This window comes from Dufourea novaeangliae, unplaced genomic scaffold (assembly GCF_001272555.1).
Source record: "Dufourea novaeangliae isolate 0120121106 unplaced genomic scaffold, ASM127255v1 scaffold228, whole genome shotgun sequence".
NCBI classification, from domain to species: domain Eukaryota; kingdom Metazoa; phylum Arthropoda; class Insecta; order Hymenoptera; family Halictidae; genus Dufourea; species Dufourea novaeangliae.
In genome coordinates, this window is record NW_015374150.1 from 899,568 (window position 1) to 926,971 (window position 27,404).

Sequence of the window (27,404 nt, forward strand, 5' to 3'; positions counted from 1 at the left end):
GTTTCAAATCAAAGGGAACGTTGCGTCGCCGCGGGTTGGACGGACGCGACATAGGGGATGCATTGACGAGAGAGATTTAAGTCGGACATTCCGAGCTCGATCGATGACTAAGGATTGTTTTATGCACGATGTATCGAGGATCCTACCACGCCTTGTAATTTTATTCCCTTTACCCTACTCGAAGGGGAATGAGATATGGTCCGACCGCAAAACGATACTCTCTCGAATAGGCTAAATGTGATCAGCAGAGATTTTATTTCTCATTCCCACCCTTCTAATTCTCTCTATAACGGCCCTTCTCAATCGGGCTTTCATAAAAGCTTTTAAGCTTCGGGGTTTCGTTCATTGACCCGATGATATATATCGGAATAATGCTAAGAACGAGGCTAATAGGAATACGGAGGAAAATGAGAAGGAAATGGGAATGCGATCTACTTGGGACAGATCGAAATACACTGCGGATACGTTGAACGGGAAAAAATTAAGGCTGGAAGAGCGAGGCATTTTTCTCATCGATTTATTCCTTACTGGTCCTACTAAATTTTACAAACACATTTACGTAATTTCTAGGTGGTACATATGTAGGACCTCTTTTAAATTTATGTTCAAGAATAATAATCGAAATGTTATCCTCTCCTTTCATCAGCGATTCTATATTTATGCCTGATATGATATTCGTTTAATATTTTTTCGGTTTCTATGCCCGTGTCAAAAGCATGTCAAAAATGGAATGTATTACTACGAAGGTTCTGCTAGATTTAATAACCGGTCGCAACACGGCTGAAAAATAAAAATACGTTCCTCTCCAATTTACAACTTCCGGCTGTTCTCCCCGTCTCCCATTCACCCGAACAAGGGGCGCAAAATTAGAAATATGAGAGTTAAATGGAAAACGTGATACCGGGTTTCCATTTCGGCCGACAACAATTCATTCGACCTGTGCGGGCACGCACGTACCAATTGTGACGCACTGTTCTGTGGAAAAAATTTCGATTTAATTAATATTGAAGATAAAAATTTCGTCTCGGTTCCGATATATACTTCACAGCGCAAAAAAGAACCTGCGATGAGAGAAGAAAACAAGTTACATCAGAACGAGTGTTAAAAATAATCGCTGGTAGATGCTCCGAATCACTTTCTTGTATCAGTGTCGGCGTGATCGTGAGCCAAACTATTTGAATTATGGAGGGTAACGCATTTTTTTAACATCCCATAAATTAATGTCGCGCCGTCAGAGGGCCGTGAAAGCTGCTTTCGGTTATACCAGGTTCCATATTTTCTAAAGCGCGAGACGAAGACCAGCTCAAATCCCCTTTAGCAGCTAACCCCCCCACAATCTAAGGGGATGAGGTCTCTCTTCAGTCGGCTGCAACTTTTCTATAGAACCAGACGCACGGTCAACATCGGTCTTTGTTTCGGTAAGGGCTCTTTCAGCTACTCGGAGATGTTACTATTGTCGAGCGAATAGAGCTGCGGGGGTCGGTGTCCCGCGATAATAACAAGTAGGCGAGCTACTCGAATTCCAGCATAGTATCCTTTAAACTCATTTTCTTTCGACGAAATAGACGATACGAAGAGCAGGATCTGTCACTAGGTGTCTTATTCTAGGCACTATTTCTGTAACCCCATTTAATTCTTTCTTAATTTTCACTTGTTTTATATCGCCAAACAATTATCACCAATCATTCTCAAATGGTCAAATCAATAAATGGCCATGCAACTGTCATAATGGGAATACTTGACACTAAACTCGATTACCGTCGACCTACACTACTTACAACGTTCTAAAACTGCATACAGGATCTGAAACCTTGCAAGAAACATTAATTGTATAAAGTTTTGCATTCGTGTAACACCTACACATCACAAGCCACGCCCAAATCACCGGGCTCCCATTTTCCCAGAAATAAAACAACCGTGCCACTAATCAAAATCCTCTCCGTCCTCGACACGTTTCCTCATTATATTCCTCCAGCGGAGCGGGGATTTCACACATTCTCACATACGAATCGACACATGTCGCCGTCGCATTACCAAGCGCGCGGCGCGAGCCTGTCACAGAGAAACGCGCAAGAGCCACGCGGTAACAATAGCAGAAGAAGCATTAGCGGGCCGTCATATCCGCCCAGAATATTCCGTCATGCCCACGGTTCCCTGTCGCAAGGTTAATTCTCCCCGCGTGTTACGTTCTTCCCCGCGACCGTAAATCGCTGACAGACTCCCAGTGAACAAAGCCGTCGTCGCCCTAGCCCCCTTCCCCTTCCCTACAAACACGACACGGGAGGGGGTGAAAAGGGCCCCTCTTTGAAAGGAAGAAAATTCTATAGCCGAGAGTTTATCTCGGCAAACGTGTCTTCTCTTCGTTATTCGATACCTAGGACAACAGCACACGTTGTATGCTTCCATCGAAGTGGTACGACTGGTGCGTTTATGTGTACGGCCAGACACGTTTCGATGTGCTAGAACGGTCGGGCATTACCGTCCGCGCAAAGGACAATAAGAATTACTCTCGGTGTGTGTAAACATTTCGCCACCGACGGAGACACGCTGAAAGGACACTTTTCTCGATCCACAGGGATGGCGGACACCGGAAGAAGACATCCGGTGCTTCTGTACATTCACGGGGAGAGCTACGACTGGGGCAGCGGAAACCCTTACGACGGCAGCGTCCTGGCCAGCTACACCGACCAAGTGATCGTCACGATGAACTACCGGCTGGGCGTGCTCGGCTTCCTGAACGCCAACGTGGCGCCTCAGACCAAGGCGAGGGTCGCGAATTACGGGCTCATGGATCAGATCGCGGCGTTGCACTGGGTCAAAGAGCACATCGCCCTCTTTGGCGGGGATCCCAACAACGTGACGCTGATGGGCCAGGGGACCGGTGCCGCTTGCGTTCATTTTCTCGCCATCAGCCCGACTGTCATACGGGGTGAGTAACAAACACGTACACGTACATACATGCTGCTGCGAACAGGTGGCGCTTGAAACTGAATTTACCTGCACGGGCAACTAAACAGGAAACTTCTATTAACTCTCTGATTTTTATCGTTAAATTTCCTCGAGAATTCTCGACTCGACATACTTACCGCCCATCTCCGTGGCACGAGCTCACGCTCGTACGTTCTGAAACGAGAAATCCTTCGTAACTCAAAGAACTTACAGAAACGACGACAAAGATATAACGTGCGAACGAAAATTTAATTTCACGTTTACATCGTGTTTTCTACTCCGGTTACCGTGCTGGAAGTTCATCCAATTGAATGTGACTTCCTTCGAGCAATCTCGACAATTCACTGAAACGAGCCGGATAGAACTTCGTAAACTTCGCATGTAACACTGTAAAAATCCAACTTTTCATTTGATGCCGTTGACCTCGTTGAACCCGACTCTCGAGAGTCGCGGGCCGCGTATCTTTTTCCATCGTCCCCCGTCCTGTCCGAACGTATTCGACGATAAAAGTCTCGTCGAGAACTCGTCAGGAACCGTCGGTGACTTCTGCCCGGTGGATCGCTAAAAATTGCTCAGACTGAAAAATCGTTATCCGATAAGTAACAAGACGTCGAACCACTCTCCCCCCCCCCCTCACAATGGACGAATCCAATCCTCTTCTGCGATTCCTACCGGTACCTTCGATCGAGAACGGGGACCGCTAATGAGACTCTCGAGAAGAATCCGAGAGGAAACGAGCTTATGTGTGTTCAGTTATCATTTGCGCGTCTTTAAAGTTCCAACGCGTCGTCGTTTAGGTGAGTGACATTTTTTCGTTACAATTTTCCCTGTATCTGACAATATCTAACGACTAATTCTATTAATCATAAAGTTAGATCATTGATAAAAAAAAAAAACGGTTATCGACGTAGGATCTTATTATGATTGACTCGTACTACTTCCATACACAGTAAACTCTTAGAAACAGTTCCCTAGCGAGTATCAATAATTCTGCTTGATAATTGAAAATGTATCGAATGACTATACTCTCAAGTACTTAAATCCAATGCAAAACAAGCCTGTTTGCGTCTGAAGTCTTTATCGTTAACTCAAAACCACTTTAATACGCCACGTAGACTCCTAAAGAAAGTCCTCGATAAGTTTCGATCATTCCGTCGAGCAACTCCCTGAGAATTCCGAAAGTCTTTTTCCAAGGGAAACGATAAATCAACGACAGAACAACGCGCGGAGCAGAGGGAAAAAAGTAAACAGGATTATCTGAATCTCGAGACTAGCTCAATGAACAATATCCTCTGTAAATTGTCCGAAGCTCGATTCCCCTCCGTCCACCCCAGAAGAAATCTCATTTTTCATTCAAGGGAAAAAATCCAACACCTAATTCTCCCTTGATCCCCGACGAATTCATGGCGTATCGCTACAACTCCCCTGTCCGTTTTGGTAACCGAAACCTCCGTCTCGAGTAATTCCCAAAAGACGCGGCGGAACAATCACCGCGAGCCGAAAGCGGACGTGAAAAATATCGTTTCGTAATATTCCCCCAGCGGGTTTTCCAGCCGACCGAATCGTTCTACAGACTCACCCCTCGTCCCGTAAGTCACATTCGTTCGCGAAAGAGGTGAAACACGTGGCAAACGGTCCGGTTCTTCTTCGGGTAACACATTGCCGTGGCGATATTGGCTGTCTTCCTTTATATCTTCATCGTAGACGAGGGAGCAGCCGCTTCTTGGTAGCTTTGTTCGCGGTTAACCGATCGGCTAACAGCGTTCCCGATCGAATTACCCTCGGAACCGCCGGCTACCGAACGAACAGCATAAAAGACTGAACGATGAACGAAGAGACGGCGAGTCGCCGCGATATTATGTGCGTGAAATATCGTTCCACCTTGTACGCGCCATTGGAAAATGCTTTTGGTCTTTATGAGTTCTTCGTGGTCTTCCTCAAAGCTGACGCTTTTTCCGTTCCTTCTTCCATCCATCCCCCAACCCCTCCGTTTCTTGTTTTGAAACGGCTGACAGCTACCGTAGACCGACGCCATTCGCTCGGAATTTCTCGCTCAGCCGCTACCCCTTTCCGGTGGATATTTCCGTTCGACGTTACCGCGATGAAGCTTCCGCTGGGAAACTGCTGCTACGAATCTGTCTTGATAAATTACAGGGCTTCGAGACGGGAACTGGAGAGGTGGAGTATGGAAGGGGAGGTATTAATTGAAGTTATCGCTTTGAAAGTTATCGATCGAAGTCGTTGGTTCGCGAGGTAACGGGGCAGGGGGGGGGGCATTCTCTTCTTTCAACGTGCTTCGATCGTTCGAGTTTCTTCCTCCTCCCCCTCTTCTTTGACGTTCTGGAAATTATGAAATATTTGGTGGAGGTAATATGCATGCCTACCCGTTACGAACATTTATTCCCCGGACGACGACGATGACATCGTCGCGACATGAAAAATGATCGCGTAGCACGATTCTACCGGTCGTGCATCACAAATTCCGCTGTTCCGGAGCGGGTAGAGGGGCGGCGGCCTCTTGCACGAAACCCAGAATTGAATTACTCTTTTCCTGAAAGATCGTCGCGGAGATATTTCCATAATCGTGTGCCTGATGGCCCTGGCGCGACGCTTATAAAAACGGCCACGACGAAAGTTTCGAAATAATAATGATCCCTATTGTGACCCGCTATCCATCGAATCTGCGCGTATCTTGACTGTAGGGGGGATTCTGTTCGAGAGTTTCTCACGATTCGAGCCGAAATAGAAGAAAATCGTCGGACGATTATATCCACGGTACGTGACGATCGTTGAAAAGCACATCCGCCGCGGCGCTTGTTACCCCCGGCTACGTTCCTTCGGATATAATTTCCTTCTTCTTTGCCGCGGCCACGTGCACGTTTCCTGCTTAACATCGATCTTCGTTCTCGTTTCCCACTGCTCACGTTGCTCCGTTCGAAGTATAACCTCGCTCCGAATTCCATTAAAACTCGCGGTCTTCCGAACGTTCTTTCCGCCGGTGTCGAAGTTAATTGTGCTCGATGTAACGCGGATCGCCACGAAACTAGATCTAACCATCGAATATTAGCCCGATCCCCCTTTCGGTATAGAAGTTTCCCTGCCGTTAATCAGGGATGCCACTGCGATTATTTCGTGACGTTAATTAATTCGCGGTCGAACGAATTAATATAATCTGTGGACACGGCTAATATGTTACGGAACTACCTGTCCATATTTTAAATATTGCACTCCGTTAAAATATGATTTCAATGTAATTCATCATTTAATATAATAGGTTTCTGCGGGATTATTGAATAATATTAACGGGTAAAGATCAGAACGCGTTATGAAATTGAATACTATACCATTTATACTCCGGGGATCGAAATTAAATCAAAAAGTTTCCCCCGTGTGCTCGTCAAGATTTTCATCGAGCTCGCTGGAACGTGGTGGTACGAAAACACGGTCGTGTTTCGAGGCAGGCTCTCCGGTTGTCACTGTAGGCGTGTACACCTCACGGGAACTTTGGGTTCGTTCGATACAGAAACTGATTAATTAAGGAATCTTCTGGAATCTTCTTTCATGTACTTTGGAAGATATCTGTCGGCAGCCCGGGCAGGAAGCACGGGAAAGTTCCCGTCGTTTCTCCGAAGTTCCAACGGAGTTCCTCGGGACGACGTTCGCTTCGGCAGATTACAGAATGTTCCGTTATAAATCACGCGAAGAACCGTGTTCGATTCTTCCGTGGTGTACGTCTTTATGCCGAGAAAATAAAAGATTAATAAAGGCGAAACGTAACTCAACGCGCTCGAAGTTTACTATTTCAGTACGTCGATTCTTTCTGCGCTCGAGTTAGCTGAAAGATGGAACGTATAGAAAGTAAGGAAACCTCGGTGTGTCGGATAATCATTTTCGAAACCGACACGACTGGGACTTTTGTTTTTTATTCTCCTACGCAAACGATAACTAATGTCTAATTTTATGATCCAATGAACAAGATTATTTAACGTAGAATATATTGACAAATTTGATTATTTTTATTGCGCAGGTCTGTTCAAAAGAGCAATTTTACTATCGGGTAGCGCGCTCTCGTCCTGGGCCGTGGTCGAGGATCCAGTTTCCTACGCGCTGAAGCTCGCCAAGGCTGTTAATTGCTCGATCCCGGAGGATCTGCTAAAAGACAACGAGCTCATTGTCGATTGTCTGCGAGATCGTCCCCTGGAGGAACTGATGCAAGTCGACATACAACCGCCGACTTTTCTAAGCGCGTTCGGGCCGAGTGTCGACGGTGTTGTGATCAAGCCCGACTTCCAGAAGGACCTGTTGTCCTACATGGGCCCGGAATTCCAAGGATTCGGGTAAGGGAACGGTGTATACGAAACGATTATAAAACCGAGGACGATTAAGCGGTTGAAGGTCTCTCTCCCCCAAGAAGTATCGATAATGTCCTCATCTTCAACAACTTTCTCGTGGTATCTTCGTTCCCCGTCTGGAGACTTTATCGAGGTCACCCTCGTTAAATGTAAAGTAGATTCAGGAGCCAGCTCGATTCGCCGCGGACATTAGCACGGTTCATTAACGGGATTGTAAATGACCTGGCCTTGTCCCACCGCGTCATTAGCATATTCGAGTCGAACCGCGGCGACAACGGTGTTGCGAGGCGGGACAGACTTCTCTGACATTTTTTTTTTAAGGACGTTAACGTTAGTTATAGAAAAGAAAATAACGTCTCATTTCTACTTACTTACGTCTGAAATTTATAATCACATACACACGTGGACACAAGTGAGAGAATAGTACAGTAAAAGTTGGATTATTGTCTACAAAATTAATACTGAATCTAGGCGCTTGTGAAGTAGAGGAATCAATTCGAAATGTAGAATCAACGCTGAATATAGAAAAGGACACCGAATGAAAGAGAAAAATTTCGAAACATTAAAACAAACATCTTGGGTTACACTATTCGACCCTCGCGATGCGTCAAGGGGAATCTCTAATCAATGGTACGGATAAACACCAGATGTTGACGTTGTAGGTCGTTTCGGGTACTCGCAGCGGACACTCTAGGCCCCCTTGTATTGCTTTATTATTACACTACCTGGAGAGAAATTTTTTCAAACGTTTCCCGAAGGGAATAACACGTACAAGGTCGACATCGTCACTTCCCCCTCTAACCAATGAATGAAGTTTCATGAATTTCAATGAAACTCAGTTCGCACCAGACGGTTGACTTATTCACTTCGTGCTAAGACATAAGCGTCGTTCTCTGCCAAATACAGTTCATTACTTTCATAGATCTAATAATACACAGTCGTTGAATAATACAATACAAATTCGAGCAAGATTAATTCGGTGTGTGAGGTGCGTGGAGGATTTTAAAAATCGCGTTTCGAGCATTTGTGCGCGCAGGATATATACTCAGCTGTGAAAACTTACTCGATTCCAGTCCACTTTCGAAGAAAGCGGAGCACGGTGCGCCGATCACGAGCAACAACAAGTACGATCTGTTATTCGGTGTAACGACCAGCGAGGCTCTATGGAAGTTTGCGGAGAAAGATGTCCAGCAGGGATTCGAGGGCGAGAGGAGGGACAGGATCATCAGGACGTACGTGAGAAACGCCTACGTCTATCACCTAACGGAAATATTTTACACGGTAAGTGAATCTCTCTGTCATGAAAAACCTATCAATCGTGAAAGAAAAACAATTAGCTTCGAAACTGTTGTACGCATTTTGCCAGTGATTACGAATATTTTAGTACTTTTTGTTTGTTTACTCGGAATTCTTTCAATTCAACCGATAAGCAGACACAGCTTCAGCTTGAATATCGCCGCGGCACGAGTTTATCTGATTATTCAAGCGATACCATTGAATTTTAATTATATCCAGTTTAAAGAATAATAAAATACTGCCACAGGCCAGGGATTATTGCGTCCGCTGAACATCCCCATGGACGACTTCCGGTTTACGTTCAATTTATCCCCCATTATCTGCCCGTTCACGTCCCATATGGCAATTTAATTACGCAACCGTATTCCATTAGAACCGATAAGACTGATCATAAACATGTCTCGGTCTCGAATTTCGGGAATCTGATGTCGTTTGAAAACACAATATAAAAAACAAGAATACGAACATAAAGGCACGAATGTTTTATCCGTAATCACGCCGCAGTGTCGTTCATCTTCGCGAAAATTCCGATAAGCCACCGATTGGCATAGATTATTTCCATTTTCACGCGGTCGATTTTCATAATGCTCTTAGGGAATAATTTGGTGAACGATCCGCCGTATCATCGGGTCCCGGTGTCCCTCCTATAAAAATATATCGTCCCCGGATTCCTGTCTAATTATCCATAATCGTAAACCGGTATTCGACCACCAGTGGTTTAATTGTACCATTCCCAATCACCATGGGTCAACGTTCACGCGAATATAACGAAAAAATTCCGAGGTTTCGTCCGGTTCGCGAGTGAAAATCGTGCATTCCAACGAGTGGCTATCGGTACACCAATACCTGAAACTTTACGATTCCATCGAATGGAGCTAACAGGTTTCCATGAAGCAGAATTTTTTTTTTTACACAATCCCGTCAATCTTCTTTGATTCCGTGCAGGATTTTTTTTGCAATTTCTGCTCGTGTAACATCTATTACATGCCAAAAGGCCCTTTCACCGGCTTTACATCGATGTTTCATAACAAATCACCGCCGGCTACTCTGTTACCGACAATACATACGGCTGTACATACACGGATGGAAACGAATTCCCGTAGAAGGGAAAAGGGATTACTATTTCGTTTGACGAGTTTATTATAATCTTTTGCGGTGAAGCATGCTTTCCCGACACACCACATGAAAGTCGCAATTTTCGCGTGTATACCTCGAGGCATAAAGCACCGAACGCTTGTGGTTACTGGGCTGTCGCTTTAGGCGAGGAGGAAAAAACTGCCTCGAATAATAAAACTAGAGGGATACGCCCGGCGAAACTATCGTTGTCGTCGAACTTTCTCGCGGCCGTTGAAACCCCGCTCGTTTTCATTTATCGTTAACAAAAAGTACGAGCGCGTGTCACAATTCTCCCCGCGGGGATATGTTTGAATTTTGTTCTGTATCACGCTCTCGAACTGCAATGAATTCTATCCTGTTGTGGCTGGATTCCCGTTCGAATTCCTGTCCAATTAGCGAAATTCTACACGTACAGTTCTGCAGATTCGAGACGTTGAATCGTTTAGAGAATTTTCTCGCGTACATAAATATTTCGAATTCGCGTATATTTCTTTGGTATTGGGTATCGTTAATTTTTTATTGTTAATTGTCAGGTGGTGAACGAATACACGGACTGGGAGCGTACCGTCCAGCACCCGGTGAACACTAAAGACGCCTGCGTCCAAGCCCTGAGCGACGCTCAATTCGTGGCCCCGCTGGTGCAAACTGGCGATCTGTTCACTCTAAGGCACACAAAGAAACCGAACAATCCTCACATCGCTCCGATTCCCGAGAAGGAAAAGGAACCGATGCCGAAAACGTATTTCTACGTGTTCGACTACCAGCTGAAAGGCGATTACCCTCAGGTTAGTGGTCTTTTAAGTACAATATTCGATTTACAAATTTCGATGTAATAATTGTTTAAATTGCGACAAGATGTGAGATTTGTTACGGAGATTCAGACTTTGGTATGTCAAATCGGGTCTCCATTCGATTTTCGTACAAATCTCGGTTCGTCGGTGAAAAATCGACGGTATATATCAAAAGCAAAATTGAAAGATAACGTTTCGCTTCCTGAAATTCATCCACGTATCGCTGAATTTACTGCAAACATTTTCCGTGTCCTGTTACCAGGTGAACCTTATCGACAGTCCAATAAATCACTAATATCCGTGCATTCGATTACAAACTATTTAACGATGTATTATAAAGCGGGTGATTTTCCCGGGATAATTAGATTCGCAACGCATCTGCGCTCACGCCCGAGATAAATTAACTCCGCGAAAGATCATTAATAATCCGACTGCGTCGGCAGAACTGTACGCTACCATCGGCTTGTAGCTGTATATTGTATATGTATATACAAGGGTGTACAATGAACCCTCTTTGCTGATAGAGGCAGTTGCCTGTTACGTTGGACTCAATTTGACTATCCCCGTAAGCTTGAAATTTAATATTACACGGTAACTGGCGCGTCTTCTTGGCGGAAAAAATGCTTGAAATTGTACGGGATGCTCGTTCGCTTCGTTCTTAGAATATGAAAGAATCCACGAACGAAGTAGAACGTGTGAGTATTCGTTTATGAGTTGCGTCTTCCCATTTTCTTTTCTTCGAAAATATGGAGCGAACAGGCTGTAAGATGGTGGACAAATGCTGTAACAAAGAGATTATATCAATGAGCCGCGAAGTTCTTTCGAATTCTGGTGAAATTTGAGAATTATACAATTCGTAGACCAACAGAATTCGAGGCTCTGCGAACACAGAGGGAGAACCGTGGTACATTTCGCGGCGAGGAAAGTTTATCGGAAACAAGTTTGGATGTTTCACTAAAGCGAATACTTTCGGTTAGCTTCTTTGGTACACCATTTATAATCGTCCGCATATGATAATGCTTCCACGTATCCGATATTTCTCCCTTTCTACGGGCAAACGTGAGTTAATTATTATTCCACCACGAATCAATATTAGATAAACGTAGCCAAATCTGTGATCTCGTCGGATTGCACGCACGAATATAATAAAAGTAATTAAACCGCGACGTGATTTCCAGTTAAGCAGAGTACAAATTTAAACTGCACTACAGTTTTGAACACGGGCGAAATTAACTGCAATTCAAACATCCCGGACGATGAAAGATTACAAATTTTCGCAGAAACAGCCCCGGTAATTCAGCCCCGGTAATTCAGCCCCGCTTAATAAAACGCTCCACGTATATCTTTTTATACGTGAAAATACATTTAATTGAAGCACGAAGCTAACCTTAATCAATACTGTACACGATGGAATTAATTTATTATGTGTTCATCGGGTATTGAAAGCTTTCATCCTATTAAACACACTAGAATGTTGTAACGTTGAACTACGCAAAACTCTGATTCACATTCATTGCGTTACCGTCAGTGAAGTTAGGTAACATTCGAAACGATTCATTGAATAGCCCGGAACACATCGTGTAGCCAGAATATTTTATACTCACTTCGTTCGTTTTCATTATACGGACAACTAGTTAGAAATTTCATTCTGAAACTTCTCGAAAAGAGTGTACGATGAATCCTTGTCTAAGTTTCGCTAGTTCGTTTAGCCCACCTTTCAGGTTAAAGTAACATTACACCGTAAGAAAGAGGAATCCAATGAGGAAAAAGATTTAGATAGTCGGGATGAAAACGACAGGACGAAAAAATTCTTGATAAACTGTTAAATCACGGCAACTCGACGGCGAGTAATCAAGAGAATGATATAATTAAATACCACGAACTGGTGGAGGACAACAGGGCTAGGTTTCCACGGTATTACTTCTGGTGCTCGCGAAATAAGTCGTGGAAAGACGACTGCATTCCCTTCTTAGATCGTCATTTTAAACAACGAGCTCGAGTGAATACCGGAAACCTGTTTATTAAAGCGAAACTCCTCCAGTCCCAAAGCTACTCACCAGCTCGCGACGTCATAGAAAATTGCATCTTGTGTATCATATGCTACAAAGCATGAATGTCGGAATCGACCTAGATGTTGGGTCTATTCAATCGAATACGGTAATTAATATTAGTTACCACGGATAATGGTCACGAGTACACCATGAATTCGAATAGTTCTAATCCGAACAGTTACATTTCATCTGTAGGAACATCCTTAATTACCGTGATAACCATACACAATTAATCGAAAATTAACGAAGTCATGTAACTATGCACCGTTCGGTAGTACGTACCGATTGTTTGTGAACTGAAGGGATGTTGAGACGGTAATAGTTTAAAACTGTAAAATACATTCGACAATAGTATTACATTTTGTGGGGAAGTAAGGTTAGACGATAGACAGATGTATTCTCGTAAAAATGGCTTTTGTCCCAGGTCGATATCTCATCTGGTTCTCGAGGTATGACGCTTTGAAGTCGTGACCTATATTCTTTCACGAAATGCGGACGTACGCATGTCGCGCTCGTAGTAGTAGTAGTGATAGTAAAAAACCGCCGACTCAGCGCCGGCCATTCACTAGGGCGGCGAGGCCGTGCGTAGGGGTAGGTTAGTGAGAGCGAAAAGTCTGATTGTGTGCGCATAGGACAGAGACAACTCGCTGCTCGATATCATAGTTCTCTTTCGACAACGATATCTCGGAAACCAAGGATCTTATCGGCGTGAGACTAAGGGTGTTTGAAAGTGGCAATTCTTCCCTTCATAATAGTGTAAATCAGAATGTTCTATGATTATTTATTATGAACTTATAGTGCGATCAAGCGAAGTGATTTCTGTTGGATTCAAGGTAAAACTTGTTCTAAGAGATTCACTTTTTTAAACTTTTCCACATTGTTTCGGTTGCTAGGACGGTAGAAAAGGGCAACAACATTTTCTGGGAACAGTGTTTCTATCCATTAAAAAAAGGAAATTTCGTTGAATGCTAGTGGAAGAACGTAGACTCTTGAAGTTTCCTTATTCATTTACCTCTTGGATTTTCTATATCGATTACATGTCCCTGACTCTCAGAATAGTCATACCTGGTCTCAGGTGACTAGAGCGGGCGCTCTAACCCTCAATTCCATAGCGACGCTTGAAGTTGATGCATCTGAAACGTTGAAATTTTCCATTTTTTCATGTACATTTGAAGAAACATTATCTACTATCGTAATACTGATTTCATTCTGATTGGAACGAAATTGGATTTACGTCGCAATACACGCGAGTACGCCAGAAATTAATTACACCGTTCGGTACTGTGACTGTGACAGATTATTTTTTAAATTAATTAACCATTTATCGTGATACTTTAATTCGAGTACACGCACGCGTACCCATCAACATCAAGGGTAAATATTAATGTCCACTGCTATAGACGTGGATTACGACGATTGTTGATTTGTAATTAAACGATATGAAATTGGACGAGCACTTTGAATGATTGAAGGCAATTGATCGGAGGTTCGTACTATTTAATAGCACATTAACCGTTGCCATTTTCAAATGATCATACCATAAACTGAATCGACACAATATCTATAATTATCAAAAGGAAACGGTACATCGGAGAAACAATAGCCAATTCAGAACAACCATTTCGTAGTGTCATACATTTCTTGCGACTCACAATTTCCACCGTACTTTTTTTTTTTTATTTTTACCTTTTTATAGGACGACCTTTGGTTTGTTTCCCTTATTGTCCATTTATTTTGCGTTGTTTGTTCGATGCAAATAGAGTTTAATTTGTCACCCAGCCCTTCGAGCCGAAAGTTTACCGATCCAAATTGGGCGCTTGTGCCTCACGTATTTTTCCAGTATGGCCCTCCAAGTGTTTACGATCGGGCATCCTCGTGTATTCACTGCAATATTTTACTGTCAGCGGAGCAAACATTATTTACGTTGCTCGCAGACAAAGAAAGATTGTTACACCCAACGGTGATCGAACCTGTGTTTATAATGTTTCTATTGTGAAACGAAAATTACGTTCGCGTCGATCTGTATTTCTTCTTTAATGGGAACAAAGCGTGCAATTAATACATACCAGTAGACTGTGAAACAGCTTTTCAACCGTGAATTATTCTTCGGAGAAACGAATGCTATTTCATTCATGGGAGTTTGTTGCAAACAGAATAAATATTCATTTCAAGCTTACCCGGCAGCAAGCAACCAACAGATGGAAAGCAACGCTTGTTGTAACTGTTCCAATAATTCGTAAACCAATGCGGCCGCAATCGGTCGACCGTTTAACAATATTCATCGCTGTCGACTGTGACACTGAATAATTTGCATACATCGCGCGTATTGTTAAAATACACATACACGCACACGCGTGTTATACCTGTGCAAACACGATTATTATCTCGATCAAATGCTCCGTGAAATCTGAAATTGTCCAAGTCACCGGAGATGCTCGCGTACCGTAAATACGTGGCGCGCGTAGTAACAATGTGTTTGACGAAATATGAAAAAATGAACAAGGGCATCGCTCATATTTGTCCTCTGTAAAATGGCAATATTGACAACACTAATTCGACACGTGTCAGCAGAAAACGCGCACGCGAATTGATCATCGGGAATACTCAGAATCGCGCCAACGCACGTGAAATGTTTACAGTACTTCGTAAATGGATAAATAAATAAACGATCTGCATCACGGTGATAAATAACGCTTCACTAGAACTAGGTGTAAAGATAAATGTAACATAATTTGCAATCAGTAGAAGACATAATTTTCTGTTAAAGAAGTCTTGATTAATTTCGATGATCTTACATACAATACATATATTTTCTAATTGAAGGACGACAGAGATCTCTGAAATCTTCTCTGACGTAGGAAACTACCTACAATTAATACTTCCTGCTTTTCGTCTACATTTATCTTTATCCTTTGGAATAATTTAATGCAAAAACGGTGACGAGCAACGAAGTAGTACCGTTCGGAAGGGAAGGCGGCAACAAGTGGTTAAGCGTGTAAGGGAGCTCGTTATATCGATTCATACTCGCGCCAGGAATGATGATGATTAGAAGGATGCATCTGCAAGCGAATTGTACGGGACTTGTGCCGAGTAGCCAGTTCGCTGATCAGCTTCGAGAGAGCTCGAACTTGTCTGAAGCCATTGATTATCGAATGTGGCCCGTGTAAACTCCAACAGATTCAGATTTCTGTCTGGCTGTGAAGAACGCTCGCGTTTCCGAATCCTTGTCACGTATCGCATAAATAATTCCACTCGCTTCCGACACGAGTTTTCAGCTCCCGCCTATTATCACGCTGTTACATGTACCAACTGGCGCGAGTCACGGCTGCAGAATAGTGTTCGGGTAATTCAAAACCGATTATTTTCAACGCACGAAAGCGTCAGCTTGGATTTCTTTGTTAAGGTTCAAGCTGTTTCCCATCGACTGTGTCGCGTCCTGTTGAACGGATGACGTGTATTCGCACGAACGCCTCCAGTATTATTATGTTGATTTGGATTGGAAACGGCTCCAAAAAGAAAAATAGGAAAGATAGGAATACACTGTGTTCTTACAATATGATAAAAAGACGTAAGACGAAGATTATACACAACTGCGAGCTACGAAGGACACTGTTGAGCGTTAAAAGTGTAAAAAGCAATTTAGGCTTAAGAAACCGGAGGCGCATTTATGACCAGTGCCCCCGATCAGAACAATACAGCGATCGAGGCACGCGGGCCCATTATAACTCTAACTTTATTAGCGGTCATCGGTCATAACCTGGGATTTTTGGGACAGCTGCTCACCACGTGTTTGTCACCTGCAAATAACATAATTATATCGGCCTCAACAGCTAATTTCCAGGAATCCCAGGACACCCTGAGAAAGGGAAGAAAAATGACACTCTGTCTCTTTCTACTAGCGCGCCAAATTTCGACACACCCACTCCAACAGCTACAACCAATCACACTCAAACACACCCTCTCCGATACTCACTGCATTCCATATAAAAAGACATAACTCACACAGACTTGTGAGAACACATTCAGACCACGTTCACAAGACATTCACATCACTGTAATATTATAACACGATATATTTTACATCTGGTAAAATAAAAACTCAGTAATACAGCACAAATATTCTATATTCGTTATCTCTTCGATCCTCCGCTCCGAGTATTAGTTTACTCTGAGAGCGCGACACATCCGAACGGTTGACTTCTTAACCGATCGTCACTTTGCGTCGCAACAGACACAGAGAAGCGATGTATAGATATAGAAGGTAACGGGAAGCATGCAAATCTCGATGCAAGACCGGTAAACACCCAAACGAAAAGTAAAACATGGCCAAGTATCGGGGCGAACGAAACCCATTAGAAGCGTACTATACGCGACGGACTGCAACAAGTGGCCAGTAAAGAAGTTTCGATCGATACCTGCACACGAAGGTGTGTACCGTAGACTAACCAAGTAAATGAGTAATTTCTTAATTCGTCAACGTTTCTTATTACCGACGACGGGGTCAGAGAGCAAGTCAGCTTTGAGAAAAATCGAACGTAGCTGAAACGGGGAGTCTCGATTAGCTCGAACGGGCATGAATCATGGGATTCATGAGTTTGGAAGTCTTCGAGTTTGTTTCTAACAACATCGAACAAAAATATTCACTCCACCGTCGCATCGGCACGTTTAAAGTTTCACGGAATAACACCGACGAAATATATATCGAATAGTTTCTTTTTATCGTGTTCATTCGTTTCGTTATAGGATATTAATAATTTATTAGTTCGACGAAGATTAACGAACGAGACAGAATAGGTTAATAATGATTCTAACGTGTTATTGCAATGTATAACCGATGTATCTGAAAATAAACAATTAAAGTTAATTGTTACATCGCTCGGAAGTAAAGTTCGAGGGGAAATTACAAAGCTGAGTCCATACTCAACGAACGTGCGCAAACAAACACGAGCAAACTAAGATAAACATCTACGAGGATTGCTTATCGTGGCCAATACAGTAAACTGTTTGTTCAAACATGAATGAATCGGAGCAAATTCGACCCCAATTACCCGGATGCTTCCGTTCGTGTTCGCTATAATGTTTGTTGTTATTAACTTCGTGTTTCTATGATCGTTTGTACAGAGTATATCCACTTTGTAACATACCTACAGAACATATTTCGACCAGATTCCGGTCCACGGGACACAACAAGAGACTTTATATCGGAAGAAATACGTTACTCTCGTTCTACATAAAAATTTACATGTCATGGAATCCATTGTACTTCGATGTACAAGAGTAAGAAATTTTTAATTCATTTGACTAATTATTCAACATTTCTACTTGTTCCACACGTCAATAACCAACAAGTTTCAGTGACTGTTGCGTGCTACGCGTACACGAACTACAGTAAATCCTCGATGAATGTTCGATGGCTCCTCGGCACTGACAAGGAAAGATTCCCAGGTGTAACACAGACTTTTTTAACAAAGTTCAGCACAGTGATAGACAGTAAATATTTAATGTTCGATGCCGAGGAGCTTTCGAATACTCATCGAAGATTTACTGTATCGTACAAAAATTCCATTTACTTATTTTTATAGTATTTATGAATTTATCTAATCGACACAAAAGTATCCACTAGCAAATTTCAATCGCCTTTCCCCGAAGAGGGGTCAGAATTTTCATTCGCAACGCTCGCGATACCACGCTGTATTAACCCGATCGGACGAGCGTTTCGCGTCACGGTCGACGATAATTATCGATGATCGAGCCCACCGGTACACCGCCGGAATCGCGTCGTTTCGTCGGGCAATCGGAGCCAGCCTAACGATCCGGCCAGTTCACGGACATCGGTGGTTTGTAACGGCGGCTAATAATTGGACCGTCACCACTTCCGTAAATCTTTCGACGATGGCGTGGAATGAGGGAGTTTGGTAGAAACGCGTGATTTGTCCACGGACAACATCCGGCGAGAGCCCTTCTAGCCTCCGCAGTTGCCGGTTGAACGAGTTGAACCGGGACCGACCATGAATCGCTGTCAGCGAGAGCATACGGATGCGGAATAAACTTTGAAATGAGTTTAAAACTCCTAGATTGTTAAGCGAACAGTCGGTTGGTTTGTTATCCTCCGAGAAGTCGGATAAGAGGGTGGGGCGGAACGGGAATGAGGGAGGTTTGGAGGGGGCGAGTTAGTTGCGGCGGCAACGTATTCGCAAGACGGCCGCCGGGTTGGTTAATCTTGGGAAATTATATTTGCGTCTGTGCGCGCGCTGTTGGAAAATAAACAACCGCAATTCCGGCGGTTTAATTGCGTTCAACCGTGGTAATCGTTGTACGCGGAGCCAAAGCAACTGGAAGGAATTACCTTTTTCCGGAGCTTCGATGCAATTGAAGGGGAATCGGGTACCGGTGAAGCACGCTAACATGTCTGATTAATACCACAATCCGTATCTACGTTACGTGTACAGGGTAGTTTATTCGGTGGGTCTCGAAATTCTATTTTCTATAGGATATCTTCAGTACGTCGATGTAAATTCGAGGAAATCACTGATCAGTGTCTTTGTCTGATTAATACTAGACGTATCCACCTGCGAATTTCAATCGTTAGCTGTTTTTTTCTTTAAATAGACCCAAGGTACATTGAAATAAATAATGAAGCAATTTGATAGTGAATTTCGTTTGCGGTTTTCATGCATCGGTGATGGAACGACGGATAATACATATTATGGATAATTTATATTAATAGCCGTATTATTATCAGTACTAATATCGTTACAAGATGTATATCCATGTTTATATGTAGCTCCCAAATGCATTGAATACTCACCTTGCGAACCATTACATCGCCAACATGTCGCAGTGATTTTATCGATTAGTGATACCTGTATTAATATTCTGTTGTGCATTCATAATGTTAATATCGTTCAATATTTATAGACAACCGATATGGTATCGAAGTGCGGTACGAATATTACCGCTGTTGGATAAATATTTAACGTTTAAGTCACAGTTGCACAGTGGTTGCGAGTAGAACAGTAAACCTGATAAAATATTCATTTTTAATTAGCGAGAAATTTGGACCTTTCGATAGTTGCATAACGTTCCGAAAGAGTCCGTTTCACAGAAATCGAGGCAATCTTTGGTTTACCATTTCCGCATGCATTCTACAGATTATGAATGCTAGATGATAAAGGAATGAATTCGTATTACGTACGAAGCGTAAGGTGTCGAAAATAATAAGGACGTTTTCTATGCAATCCCCCTCCATTGCAGTCCGGCACTCGGCAAACTGTCCATTAGGACTCCATTCCGATTTCAATTTACGCTAAATTGTTTGCAGAAGCGATCGTCCTTTCTGCTGCCGTTTACCAATCCCCATCTTATCTTTCCACGGCTGATCGTCTTCCGGCCGTCGAACAGATCCTCGATTGTCAGTGCACCTTCAGCTTACGATAATAGGAAAATTGATCGATTATGTCGAGAGAGGGATGAACGACGAACCGATAGAGGCATCCAAGAGGAAAACATAACTCCTCGAAACTCTATCGGGACCGTTCGCAAGTCGATTTATCCTCTCGAGCTATGACGAATAATATTTTTCTTTTTAGTAAATAATTGCATCCACTCTGGGAATACGTCCGTTTCAAGTAAAAAATATTTCACGGGCAAAGTCGAGTACCCGTCACAAGATATCGTGAATATAATCAAGAATACATGGAATAATGCTTTTTTCACACAGTTAAACAGACGAAGGAAATGATTCCGTAAAATATTTTCTCCTCGTAATCATTCTTAATTAGCGACGATGTCCACGTCAGGGACAAATAACGAATAATTGTACGGAAACCTAGAAAGTCCCGCGTGAAAACAGCAAACCGCGATGTTTATCACGGGAAAACGATTGGTGAAAACAAATTGCCACGTCCGTGAAAATCCTAGGGAAAACGGTGCATTTGGGACCGAAGGGATATAGCGTGTTGTGGTTGCAAGCGGTGTGCGGATAGAGAATGCACCTGACGTAACGGGTTTCCCGTGCTGATAAACTTGCATATGTGCGCGCGTGTTGTTCACTATGCGCGATGATGTATCAATGTGCACGAATCGTACACAATGCGCATACGCCGCACACTTTGGGTATACACGTCATGTGCAAGCGACGCAGCAAGGATTCCTGAATACGAACACTAGCGACACGGTCAGAAATGTTCAAAAAATCGATTTTTCACTTTCTACATTTTCTTTAAGTACAACATCCCGAGAATGTTCTGTGCAATTTTCAAGGTAATCCAATTAAGAATGACGTTTGAACGAATTGAACGAAGGATTTTTTTTTTCGTTCCATACTTTTTTTTTAATTGACCAAAAATTAGTGATTTTTAGGTGAAAATCGTACTTTTTCAGGAAAATGTCATTTATTTACCAATAAATATTTTTAAATAAAATAACCTTATAATCTAAAAACTACAATCTTTGAAACACAAACACATTTTTTAAAAAAGGTCTAATAGTTTTTGAAAAAAAAATTCCCAAAGAACATTCTTTTTTCGACGTCCTGACTGAGCACGACCCCTTAACTTGATTTGCCATAAATTTCACATATCGTTGTTTACTTTCATTTCGTAACAATGACTTTTGTTTTTTTCAATCGATTATAATTCCATTGAGGATCCAGCTGCTGATTAGCGACAATTGGTTCATTCATCGCGTCGAATGCGCGATTCATCTCACCAAACAACAAAACGCAGGGCACAGTACTGAGATTCGAAACAAAGAGAACGCATTTCCTTTCGTTTCGTTTTACCTACTGATTTGTTTTCCTTTTCTTTCCTTCTTGTTCTTCGTTGCTTCGCGGCCTACGTTAATTCGTCGTCGGTGTTTTTAAATCGAAATAATTGGCGGGACGGAATAACGCCTGTGTAGAACGTTCCTTTAAACCGTGCATAAAATACGCTTTCATGAAGTTCCCGTTCGAGAAAGAATTTATTGGTCCTTTGGAGAGCGGCGGCGGCATCGTTGCCTCGATTCTGGTATTCGCCGGAATTTCATTCGATCGAACGATTCAGCTTAAATCTATTCGATTCGGGCTTACACGATTCTTCTCTTTGTCCGATTTGAAGCGAGAACCGCCTCGATCGATACGCAGTTTTACCTCCCCGTGGAAATAAATCCGCGTTTCTTTTTTGTTTTATTTTTCCAGCGAGTCCCGTGATAATTAAAATCGTTTGTAATGAAAAAGAGAAGGGGGAAGGTGCAGGGAGCAAACTTCATCGAAGCAGAGAGCGTTGTTAATACTTCATCGAAGTGAATACAAAATCTTGTTTCGAAGACGATCGTAGACTGTTGCGCGATTACATTATTAATCGTTTCACGTGAAGTTTCACGGGAAGTTTCACGCTTGTAACTAGAGATGAAAACTGCTTAATATTACGATAGATTTCTCTGGTCGATGGTATCGACGAATGAAGGGGAACACTCGGAAATCTCCCGAAACGATCTTTCGGACGAATTTCGTTTCCCTCCCGGTGAATCGATGGTACCTATTCGCCACGTCAGTTTTCACTTTGGCCGTGGATTACAAGCGGCTTTTCCACGGGAAAGCTTTCACGAATTCGTGGGGAGGAAAGGACTTTCCCTTCTCACGAACACACCCGCAATTTTCCATCCTGGGATCGGTCTTTCTCACGGCCACGGCTTTTCTCGGCCGCAACGAATCGCTTTCCGGAAACGCTTTCCCCCCAGGTTCCTGATAGGGAGTACCGCGATCAGCATGAGGACACTCGGGGACGATGTCTTAGGGAACGAAAATAAGTCGAGATGATATCTCGGCTCACCCAGGAAAGCCTTCGATTTCAGTGATTTCTCGTACGATCATGGACACTGAGTCCTATAATTACAACGAAAATATTGTTACACTGCTTTTTTTCAGCAAGAATTATTGATACATTTCATTTGATTATGAATTAAATATCATACTGTTTACAGAAACACTGTTGTTACTATTATTATGATTGTTATTACAGACGTATCTCCTTTGCAATGAATAAACACCGAATTTTTATAAAATTCAATTCACGTATAGTTTTCTGCTGTTTTCTATGTAGTGAAATATCGTTCAGAATTTTCAGCATTTTTCTATAATTCCCTTGCTTTGTTGCGTTTATAACATTTACAGGAATGTAACGTATGCATTCAATTCATAATCAAGGTATGTTTCAGCTGGATAAGGGCTAGCCACAAAGAGTCGTTCGTAGACTCAGCTCATTTTATTAGTACAGGAGGATCGATGCTGGGATTTTTAATCGTGACAATACCGGTCACGCTGGGCGGTATGTGATAATTAAAAGCTGCACACTGTTCGCGCGAACACCGCCGTGCATAATGGGCGGAACAAAATTCCCTTTTGTCACATAACGCGGCTGCTTCAATTACTGCTTCGCCACTTAATTCGGTGTACAACGAATTAATTGGATCTCATTAGCAGAGGGGGAACCTGATACACTATTTTCCAGGTAATGTTTCAATTATATGGTGTCTCTGCGATGATTACAAGATAACGTGAATTTTCGAATGAAAATAATGTTATGTCCTTCTCAGAGACGATGACGAGAGAGAATCGAAAACTAACGGAAATCTAGTTATACACATGTTACATATTCGGACGGAATTCGCTATTAAGAATCATTATTTTAATTACAAGTGTAATGAAACATTCCCGTTGCTTCGAAGGAAATTGCAAACGCAGTCGTCGGAGCTTCGAGTACTCAGATTTCGCAACGATGGTTCGCGAACCGTCGGCGAAATGGGACTGGCTAAAAATAGTACCAACAAGTAATAACGTCTAACTAAAGGGGACGGCGATGTTTCATACGCTTCCTAACTCAGCGAAACGTGTTATTAAATTTAATTGTCAAAGAAAACTCGACTCGGCCCGCAAGAAACGTCGACCAGAACGGAAATCCCTTTGAGTGGCTTACGTTTGGTTAATTTAGCCCCCTTTTCGCTTTGTTTCATTGCCCGTAAGGATATCTTGCGCAGACCACTCTCTCGCTCTCTCCCTCTCTTTCTCTCCACCATCGCGAATCTCTTGCAATTAGCGCTAATTGTATAACACAGAGACCGTTCCCATGAAACAGTTTGCAGAACGCTTCCGATTTCTTGCCGGTCCTAAGAATGATCTGATTGCGCTTCATGCGGGTCGGCTGAAGCATTTCCACGTAGATCATCGAGTATCCGTGTTAGTCTAGAAATATTTGAGAACCTTTATCTACCTTCCTAGACTGAATTCTTTTCCATTCGATATAAAAGCAGTACTAATTTTCTGTGAACAGCTAGCTAATCGATGAGACTTCGAATGCTACTTTGACACTGATTGTTCAGACGTCATTAGGAGCCTTTGTACACTTATCGAGGATTTACTGTCTATTCAGAATTTTCCTTGTAAATTGGAGAAGAATCGTTAGGATTAAAGGATTGCGCAAACATGTTAAAATGGACGTGTCCAAAGTTATAATCCAATCTTAATAAATAATTGACGTCTTGTCCAGGAAACGTCCAGGCTTATTCAACGTGAATAGATTCGTTACAACGAACGCGAATTCGAACCGGAAAAGACGATGAAAGCCGCCATGGCGCGCGGATAGCATCGAATCAGGGGAATTGCACGGCAAGCGTTCGCCAATTCCCGGACAAAGTCCACGCAACTCAAATCGAAACGACAGAGAAGAGGGGTGGGGGGGGGCGAGCTAACTGGCCGGAGGCACTGCGGGAACGGAAACACGAGATACACGTACGAGTTCCGGAATAAATACAGAGCTGCGCCAACATTACGGTTCGGATGATATTTGTTTGCGTTCTCTTCTTTGCGAGTGTGCACCCGCACCACTTTATACATGTATCATTTCGTCCGGTTGAAATTCGAAGGGGGAGGGAGTTGTAGATGCTGTATCGGTTTTGTATAAAAGAATTATTTGCTCTGGCCGTCTGTGCCCCGCGGTGGAAATCGTTATCTTTCACGAGTAAACTGTCCGAATACCGTGGAAGTAAATAAAAAAGGGAGGAACAGGTTTCACCGTCAAATCGGAACAAATGAATTTTAACCAATTCCGCGGAAAATCCACGGTTAAGAGGTCTCTCCCGCTCACCTGTCCTCCTTTCTTCGCCGCGCTCTGTATGATTGATGGCGTCGGGATAACAGGAACATTCCTTCGAGAAAGTTCATTATCGAGGGAGGGATGAGTCTCGGCGACGTAAGGACGAATAAGTCGCGAACGAAACGGTGACAGAGGGAGATAGCGAAAAGGAATTATTTAATTAAAGCTATCCGAGACGCGATTGTACCGGAGGATTTTACTGCTGTCATCTCCGTCCTTTGACTCCTCCTGCGATCTTCTACTCGCTCCATTCGCGAGAGCTCCGTACCGATTCTTTGCCGAGTTAATTGAAAAGGATCCCGTGGCCTTAATGACTGATGCAGAACGGTGAACATTTTCGCGTTTCCCGAGATAAAAGGTGATCCTACGGTGTTTGTTACGGAGGATTCCCGTGGCCTTGTCCTGTAATCATTAGCTAGCTTAACCCGTTGAGTACTATGAATGCATGTAATATGTCCGATAAAAGTTGTCGACGTGGACTATATAAACGTTTCACAAATGTTTTCAGGTTACACTTCTGGCATGAGTAAAAATTATCTGTGTTTGAGATGGACAAATTAACTTATCTTCTTATACAGTAAAGACTCGACGAGAGTTGGATAAGAAGTTCCTCGTGAGAGTTTCTACTTTGTCCCCACTACTGGAAAGGGGAGGATTTGGAGTTTGCCAAGGGCATAATGTATTGAAACGATTCGCAGTGCATCGTGTAAGTTTTGAAGCCAACCCAAGTTTCAAACTCTCATGTTGTCTTTACTGTATTTACCTTAACAACAGCGATCTTATTTCTTGTTTTATCGGTACCTCAATAGGATTCACGATACACGAAAAAAGTGTTCCGTCGACAGAGAGCATTTAAATATAAACAACTCCGCAGTCGACGGGTTAATTAATGTAAATCGAGCTCTTAAAATCCCATAGTTAACCAGTTGTTGCTTCATTTTTCGGCAAACATTTCGCACGTTGACACAATGTCTGTTTTCATACGCGTCCAAGAAGAAAAAAATCAAAACAAACAATGGACTTTCGTATTCATCCGCCGCCAGACTAATTCCCAAGGGCCGTACTCGTTCGAACGTAGGATGCAAAAGTTGTTTCGACCGGGGAACCTATTCGTTACGGGAATCGCGCAATCAATCCCGGTGAAAGGGAATCGTGAAACACGAATGGGGACCACGGTTCGCCGATTTCGCGCTGGCTGCCTCGTCGTGGAAAATCCCAAGGATCGGTGGGTTCCCCGAACGTTCCGGATGTGCATTCTCCATGCCAACCGTGTTATCACGCGTTCGTCGCGTGCGTGCGCACGACCGATAAAATATTCATCGGAAAGTTTACGGTTGTCAGGAAGCAGTTTTAAGGTACACCGGTTATAGACTAAAGCCGCTTAACCTTTGTAACAGGAACGGGAGGGGGAAGTCGCGACGAAGTAATTTGTTTCTCTGAAATATATATATATATATATATCTACGCGCTGTAGGCCGATTATGCATGCGCTTTACCAGCAACAGGTATGCACACGTCTGTGTAAATAATGCAACCTGGCGAACTCATGCCCGAATGAATTTCATTCTAGCCAGCGTTACTTTCTGCCTGGGGATTATTCTCGTTGATCTCCAGTTGCACCACACTTATATATATGTATATGTATATATATACGTATTGTGGGGAAATTATTCTGCGGGATGTAACGGATCAAGCGTGGAAACGTTCAAGCACGAGTTACCCAGCGCTGAAGAACGATGGAATTTAATAACTGGTGAAGGTTTCAGTGAACTCGCACAGATTCAGGTCTTTTATGGTGTATGTATAGGAGTTTAATGAAGAAGAAATTATATATTCAGGAATTTAATATTTCTGTTAGACTTGGTTTATCTTTATCAGTGATATGAATCAGAGACTTCACGTGGAGAATCGTTTATCGTTTGATACTTCGCTGTAACTGTTTCGATCCAGTACATGGAATATTGAATTACGGTGTACATAACACGACGACAAATGGCAGAAAAACGACAGAGGCAAGACGCACGGAATCTATTTATCTACCGGAACGCGGGACTGAATTCCATCAGTCAGTCAGAACGCGGCCAAGAGGGAAGGCAGTACTAAGTAAATCGGATGTCGCGACTTCGTTTCGAGTTTCATGGCGACTCGCCAACGAAATCGAATCAACCGACTCGATCATACGCCCGAGAACGAGAGTACCTACAGCTCGTAATGGCCACTTACGAGGACCTTTCGTTCGTCCGTGGTGCACGTGGAACCACGTGGTTAGGGACTGTCCACTCGGGGAATCGATAAATTAACGAACCCTGAACCGGTCTCCGTTCGTCGGTGGACGAGAGATTGGCCTATTATTCTCTGTTTCTCTGATGGATCCCGATTTTCGGGTCGCCAACTCCACGGGATTGCATGGACTATTAATAAAATAGGTCGGTTGAAATTCGTAAGAAAGATTAATTTGTGAAGACTCGAATATTCTTTATAATAGTTTCTCATTTATCGATCCACTTAATGATTATTTCTCACATAAGCTGAAATCTACAGATCCACTCACATGAAGACCCATGGCGTAGAAGACATTACAAAATTACAATGAAATGTTTACGCCAGGATACGTACGCCGAATAATAATCCGGAATTCGTGGGGCAATTCCCCCGAAAGTTACCAACGCGAGGTTTAATTAAACACCTCCGCGGGTACGGGTGTTCCGCGTCAACGCC

At 43.0% G+C, this 27,404-nt stretch overlaps 1 protein-coding gene across 1 annotated transcript in view; it reads left to right on the forward strand.

Annotated features, from left to right (window-relative positions):
- Window positions 1–2,565: 2,565 nt before the first annotated feature.
- The window catches only part of LOC107191633 (neuroligin-3-like), a 109,780-nt gene continuing 84,941 nt past the window's right edge, over window positions 2,566–27,404 (forward strand). Inside the window, exons 1-4 of the mRNA XM_015580720.1 lie at window positions 2,566–2,929; window positions 6,977–7,286; window positions 8,375–8,582; window positions 10,247–10,498. Of these exons, the coding sequence (XP_015436206.1) occupies window positions 2,578–2,929; window positions 6,977–7,286; window positions 8,375–8,582; window positions 10,247–10,498 (1,122 nt within the window). The 5' untranslated portion in view covers window positions 2,566–2,577. The remainder of the gene's footprint in view (window positions 2,930–6,976; window positions 7,287–8,374; window positions 8,583–10,246; window positions 10,499–27,404) is intronic.